Raw genomic sequence first — 7,751 nt, forward strand, 5'->3', positions numbered from 1 at the left:
AATATGGACATATATGAGACCCTTTCTAAGGGAAAAATAAATAATTCAAAACTTTTTTTTCAGCTATTATGCACTAAATTAAATGTACTTATGGATATTATAATTACTTTCTACAAAATCTGCTAGGAAATAAAACCCACAATTCTACACACTACAGGTTTAAAGTAGCTATTTTAAAAATTTGACTTTTCCTCACCATTATTAGAATTTTTGCACGAGTACAATGCTGTCCACTGTATTATCGAAATTGTAGTTTTTCATAACCCCAGTCCTTTGTGGGAGAATTTACAGAAGCTACGGTGGCCTTCAAGGACAAGAAAAAAAAACAACAACATGACAATATATAATTAAATAAATAAAACCACTCTGCATGGTTCCTCCCCTGCTGTTACCATAGCAACATCACCCGCCCGGCGTATTTACCCGCCAACACGCAGGTCGGACTGTCGCAAACATCTCGGGCAGCCAAAGCCAATTATTCCCTTTACAGATTCCTCCGGTCAAGTACTTTTGTGTGTGTTTGTGTGTCTCTCTCTCTCTCTCTCTCTCTTTCTGTGTGAGTGAGTGTGTGTGTGTCTCTCTCTCTCTCTCTCTCTCTCTCTCTCTCTCTCTCTCCGTGTGTATGTGTGTCTCTCTCTCTCGCTCTTTCTCTCTATGTGTGTGGGTGTCTCTCTCGCTCTTCCTGTGTGTGTGTGTCTGTGTGTGTGTGTGTGTGTGTGTGTGTGTGTGTCTGTGTTTGTGTGTGTTATATGCCCGCAGCACAAACATAGGCTATCGAACACTGGTGCTTGCTTACATAACACTCATAATGCAGTGGCCTTCAGTATACTGCACTATAATACATATTCATACTTAAAGCAATGGCACTATGCTGTCAAGCAATGTTATCGATTAGTATAGCCTAGGACGCGCGCATGTGTGTGTGTGTTTGTATGTGTGCGTGTGTGTGTTAGGCACGTACTGTGGAGCCAACTGTGTTTTACAGTCTGTCTGCATTGCGTCGAAACCCCCCCACCTCCCCTCACTCTCACTCTCTCTCCCTCTTTCTCTCTCTCTCTCTCTCCTAGCCCCTCCCAACCTTACACACACACACACACACACACACACACACACACACGCGCGCGCGCGCTCAAACACACACACATACACGCTCACTTCTTGTTGCCTCTGAAATCCTGCAATATGCCTCCAAATTACCAGGGACACATCCGCTGTCTCGTTCGGCTTTAGCGCGCGGCTCTACAAGGGGCTTTTCCATTTATTACGCCTCCACGTTTCGCCCATTCTGTTCAATTTGATTTTTTTTTTTTTTTTTTTTTCTACCGCATCAAAAAAACAAGATAGGCGCTTCGTATCATTGCAGCAGCGCACCAGTCCATAGCAACCTGCAATGTAAACTGGTAGGGAGGGGGGCTAAATTGGACCAGCTATATTCCTAACAAGCCTATTACAGCCCTATATATCTCTCGCTGTATGATCGCCAGAATGGTTTTACTAAATTGCCAGCAGGGTGATTTTTTGCAGACGAGCCCTGTTGATGGTTCAAGCTCAAAGCCGAGTGATTCCGAAGCCTTGTCCTCGTCCTTGCGCTTACACTGTGGGCTGAAGCTGGAACACATACACCGAGAGGATACGGATTTTAACCAAGTCAACATAGGCTATTCATTTTTTTAAGAGATACTGTAAAAGGATTTCGGACTAAATACTCAAGCAATTTTGGAAAGGAAAGGAAAGGAAAGGAAAGGAAAGGTGTGTGTGTGTGGACAGAGCCTGTGTGTGTTACAGTCCAACAAATGCTCCTTTGCTGGTCTCTCCACTCCAACTCAAGACAGGTACATATCTAATATAATTTTTTTAAGATGATTTTAAAGATATTTTTTTTTATATATGTTATAGAATTGTGCTTGTTGATTTATGTGTGTGTGTTATGTGTATGTGTTTATTCTGTGCTACTGTCTGTGCCTTCTAACTGCCCTTTGGGGATAGATAAAGTGAATTGAATTGGATTTTTAATTGGTACGCCTATTATAAAGACTGTTTAACATTCACATTATGTCTATATGTTGATTTTTAATATGTACAATCTTGATTTAAGGGGGTATGTGTCTGTGTGTGAGGTGAAACTCTGTGTCCTTAATGCGTAGAAAAGGGAGCGCAGAGGGACTGTGTGTGCTAACTTGAATACTGATGTATGCGGTGAAGATAAAACACAGTGGTCCAGTCCTGTGGGCTACTGCTGGTGTTTTTTATCTCACAGAGCAGATTGGAACACAGTGTGAATATGGGGAGTAGATAGTAGATCGCTGGGTTTCATCTCTATACCACATTCGATTGGTTCATTTCGACAACAATACGTTCTTTTGTTGATATCACAAATAGTCTTCCATGATAGGATTTTTGTTTTGATTTGATTCAGGGGCCTGCGATCAACTACAATATTAATTTAGCATTTTATTTTATGAGCATTTAAAGCTACAGTGAGTAAGTTAATTCATATGAATGAATGTTGGCTACATTCAAGCCATCGCCAAAGGAGTTGACACAAAGTTGATTAAGCCTATTATCAGCTCCACAAAAACTCTCTCTGTATTTCTCAGTATGGCAGCGTTTACAAACTGGTGCCCCCCCCCCCCGGACACTGGTGGCCAGAAATGTTTTAGTTGTTGATTCTACTGCTAAGAAAAAACCTGGACGTACAGCAGAAGGAATAAAATCCATGAGCCATCACTGAAGGCTTTACCTCAGATGCACCGACAGTGTTGTTGTAATTACTCAAAATATCTCAAGAGGGCGACAGAAGTTACACACTATAGCTTTAACGACAGCACTTTGCATTGACATTGATGCTTGGGCGTTGCATCTATCGGTTGGATTTCTTGCCAATTAATCAATATATAAATCTATACTGATGTTTCGTTACACCCCTCTATTTGAATGGAGATCTTTGTGAGACTAGGTAGGATGTCCTAGAGTAAAGAGGTTCCTCCCAGTAACCATGAGGTCTCTGGTTCCTCCCAGTAATCATGAGGTCTCTGGTTCCTCCCAGTAACCATGAGGTCTCTGGTTCCTCCCAGTAACCATGAGGTCTCTGGTTCCTCCCAGTAACCATGAGGTCTCTGGTTCCTCTTCCCAGTAACCATGAGGTATCTGGTTCCTCCTCCCAGTAACCATGAGGTCTCTGGTTCCTCCCAGTAACCATGAGGTCTCTGGTTCCTCCTCCCAGTAACCATGAGGTCTCTGGTTCCTCCTCCCAGTAACCATGAGGTCTCTGGTTCCTCCTCCCAGTAACCATGAGGTCTCTGGTTGGATCCCCGGCACCGGGCAGGAGGGTGTTAGTAGTAAAACTAGTGGTGGCTATCTACAGTGCCCACCATCTCTACCATTGTGTCCTTGAGCAAGCCACTTAAACCCAAACTGCTCCAGGGGCGCTGTACTATGCCGGTGGAAATATGAAGGTGTATTGAACTCTGAGATCCTATGTAGTATAAATGTGCAAACATTTATGAAATCGGTTCATCCTAGCCTGAGAAAAGGCAGAAAGAGTGTTTTATGGTCTCACTGTCTAACCTTACATTTTACTATGCGTGACATCACACTAGTAAAAATGTAGGTTTAGGATTAACAGGACAGTTGGGCCAAGGGAAGACTGAAGAAAGACTGAGGGAAGAAAAACCTCATTCATTATATTATAATAGTGATTTTATAATGATAGAACGCCAGTTACGTATGGGTGAAGTACTCCTTTCACTTATGTGTTTTATTCTCATTCTCTTTCAGGTGACGGTGGAATCATAAAACCCAAGAAGATGTGGAGCTCGTAGAAAAAAATGGCGGTGAAGATGGATTGGGACGCTTTGCATAGCTGCCGGCCTCACTGACTAACAGAGGGGGCTACACCTTTAAGAGCTGCTTCTTCTCCTATCCACCTTTTCCACACCTGATCCTGCCATCCCTACACAAACAGCCAGCAAAGATGACTGTGGTATCTACCGAAAACATGGATGAGGCCTCAACCTTACCGGGTCACCCCCAAGACCCTTACCCACCGGACGATCTCCACGAGGACCACGACTGCTGTGAGCGTGTGGTGATAAACATCTCCGGTTTACGCTTTGAGACACAGCTAAAGACGCTCTCGCAATTTCCCGAGACCCTCCTCGGAAATCCCAAGAAGAGAATGCGTTACTTTGACCCTTTACGGAACGAGTATTTCTTCGACCGGAATCGCCCGAGTTTCGACGCCATATTGTATTATTACCAGTCGGGCGGACGGCTGAGACGGCCCGTCAACGTGCCTCTGGATATGTTCTCGGAGGAGATTAAGTTTTACGAACTCGGTGTGGAAGCCATGGAGAAGTTTCGGGAAGACGAGGGATTTATTCGCGAGGAGGAACGACCGTTGCCCGAAAAGGAATTCCAGAGGCAGATTTGGCTTCTGTTCGAACACCCGGAAAGTTCGGGACCCGCTCGAGGGATCGCCATCGTCTCCGTGATGGTGATTCTTATTTCAATCGTTATATTTTGTTTGGAGACTTTACCGGAGCTGAAAGAGGACCCGAATCCTCGCATGAGAACGATCGGGAACATCACCGAATACTACAAACCGAACATCTTAACGGACCCTTTCTTTGTGGTGGAGACGCTCTGTATCATTTGGTTTTCCTTCGAGTTGATCGTGCGTTTCTTCGCTTGTCCCAGCAAAGCGGCGTTCTTTAAAAACATGATGAACTCCATCGACATCGTGGCTATCATCCCGTATTTCATCACGCTGGGCACGGAGCTAGCGGACGACCCAGAGGCCAACGAGGGCAAGGGGAACAGCGGGGGCGGCGAACAAGCCACGTCGCTCGCCATCCTCCGAGTCATCCGTCTCGTGAGGGTTTTTAGGATCTTCAAGCTCTCGCGACACTCAAAGGGACTCCAGATTTTGGGGCAAACCTTAAAGGCTAGCATGCGGGAGCTAGGCCTGCTCATATTTTTCTTATTTATCGGCGTGATTTTATTCTCCAGCGCCGTGTATTTCGCCGAGGCCGAAGAAAAGGAATCATTCTTCACGAGTATTCCCGATGCTTTTTGGTGGGCCGTCGTGTCCATGACTACAGTCGGTTACGGGGATATGTACCCGGTCACAATCGGGGGCAAGATAGTGGGCTCCTTATGCGCCATTGCCGGAGTATTAACCATCGCGCTGCCAGTGCCGGTTATCGTCTCGAATTTCAACTACTTCTATCATCGCGAGACGGAAGGCGAGGAGCAGGCGCAGTTGTTAAACGTTAGCAACCAGAATCTGTCCGAGACCAACTCCAGCCGGAGGAGCTCGTCCGTCGTGAGCAAGTCGGAATACATGGAGATCGACGAAGACATGAACAATAGCATCGATAACTTTCGGGAAGCGAATCTAAGGACTGCCAACTGCACGGCCGCCCCGACCCAGAACTGTGTTAACAAGGTGAAGCTGCTCACCGACGTGTGAGGCAGCGTGCGTGTGTGTGTGTGTGTGTGTGTGTGTGTGTGTGTGTGTGTGTGCGCAGCGTAAAATAGCGCACAGTGTAAATAGTGTAGATAGAACGATCATATCTGGATGCTTTATCTCCATTGGTGCATTTTATTCTTAATTTTATTTTTAATTGATTCATTCGAAGATTTATTATTATCGATTTGATTTTGATTTGAAGACTTAAAGGTGGAGTCAGTGATTCTGGAGAACGCTTGTTATGTTGATAAATTCACTTTTTTGTCGAAATCAGTGAATATCTCCTCTCGATCCGCTACCTGTCTGTACTGTGTGTGACCTGGAAAATAAATCCAATGTTAATACACAGCCTAGTCTCTGTAAACTGGCATGTTGCTTGCTACAGTGCACTCCTTTGTCAACAGAGCATATAGGCTGTGTATTAACACTGGATTTTTTTTCAGAGCACAGTACACACGGTACAGACAGGTAGTAGATCATGAGGAGATATTCACTGATTTGAACAACAAGCGTTCTCCAGAATCACTGACTACACCTTTAAAGCACCTGGTATATTTATAAGACTCTAGATACTCAGTAATTTCATGAAAACTCATCAACAGAATTGTTTGGCAATAGTTCAAAGACCTTCAGGTGTCCGGGGACATTTTTGATAAATGATTCACTATCCTTCAAGTTTATAAAGTTGTACTATTGAGTCAATTATTTTATTATCTTATTTTGAAAAGGTACGTTAGATTATACACATGTACACAGAATTGTATGGCACTGCACCACATTTTTCAAGTTGAAATATGTTAATACAAGTCTAACAAAAGCCACCATTAAGTTCCATTATGGTTTTGGGACTAAAAATCTAAATATTTCAACCTCTCCTGCTTTGATTCTGACTCCAAATTTGACCAGTTTATACCAGGAAGGAATGGTCCACAGAAAGACAATATGGAAGTTAATATGGTGTTGCATTGTGGGAAATGTAGGAACCAGTGTTATTGAAATTTTCTTCAAACTAGAAGAGACAACAATCAAGACATTTTGCACCAATTTCCAACGTTATTTTTTTAAAGTATATTTAAAACTTTACACAAGTGCAATACTAGGCTAAATTAACGGAGTATACCCCTTTAAAAGTGCAAGCCCCTTCATTTTAAGTCATCTGAAAGCAAGATTTAGTGAATTTTGAACCACATTTTCTTAGTATAGTACAAAGTATAGTATATGGTAAAAACAGGGCATTTTTAAAGAGGTTGTACACAAGATTTCAAAAAGGGCTTTAAGACCAAATGTAGGACAAAGGAAACCGGGATTCATAAGGAATACAATGGAACAGCGGATAAATTATTAAAAAATACAGTGCAGTGCAAGAGCTGAATAATTTACATCGAACAAGAGTCAGTGGCAAACCGAGTTGTTTATAGAAATGTATACATTATTTAACGACTAAAATGAGAGAACAAACTTGATCAAAAAGGATTCATTTGTCACTTTAAGTGCATCATTCTTTCTTATTTTAGGCTACACTGGAATTTATCAAGAAATCTATCTATCTATCTATCTATCTATCTATCTATCTATCTATCTATCTATCTATCTATCTATCTATCTATCTATCTATCTATCTATATTTGTTATTTGAAGTGCATAATGTACTCATTTTACACTGGAATTTATCAAAACATTTCCCTGGACACCTACTAGGCTTTGTGCAATAGAAAAAAACATATATATATACTCAAAAAAATACAATAGAAAAAAGCCCGAATGAAATTTCACGAAGACCACATCGGGAGGAATCGAGACATTTCGAATGGATTACAATTTTTAATTTAAATTTTTTTTGCGGCACATCCAAGGAGACATTTTTGGAAAAACTCAAGATGTTGATTGAAGTTTTTTCCATGCACCTTATCATGAACAAAAATGGGACGTAAAAAGTGACGTGTGCCGAACCTTTTGTGGAAAGGATTTATCTGCACTGCTGCTATTATGCTACGAAAAAGGTCGGCTGGACAATGCCATTTGCAAACACTCCTTTATATAGTCGCATGTGGAGACTATCTTCTATCTTTTATTGGCATGCACAAAACGTTACCTCATTTTAATTTTATAATTTTTTTTTCAACTTTTTGGGACATATAGGCCTACTACTTGGAAATCACAATTTTTTTTCATTTGTTTTTTGTTTTCACCAAAAGTGCACTGGCTATTTATTATTATTATTATTGTTTATTAAGTTATTTTCAAGCATTTACATGTTGAATGTTAAAAACGCATTAAT

The 7,751-nt window shown here is 41.9% G+C and overlaps 1 protein-coding gene across 1 annotated transcript; it reads left to right on the top strand.

Moving 5' to 3' along the window:
* Positions 1-3,973: 3,973 nt before the first annotated feature.
* LOC307268471 (potassium voltage-gated channel subfamily A member 1-like) lies at positions 3,974-5,473 on the top strand (the record flags this gene model as incomplete). The annotated part of the gene is made up of 1 exon (XM_080051111.1): positions 3,974-5,473. One exon carries the CDS (start codon positions 3,974-3,976, stop codon positions 5,471-5,473), a length of 1,500 nt encoding a protein of 499 aa, XP_079907237.1.
* Between the last annotated feature and the right edge of the window lie 2,278 nt (positions 5,474-7,751).

Source organism: Ammodytes marinus (genome assembly GCF_949987685.1).
Source record: "Ammodytes marinus genome assembly, chromosome: 22".
NCBI classification, from domain to species: Eukaryota; Metazoa; Chordata; class Actinopteri; order Uranoscopiformes; family Ammodytidae; genus Ammodytes; species Ammodytes marinus.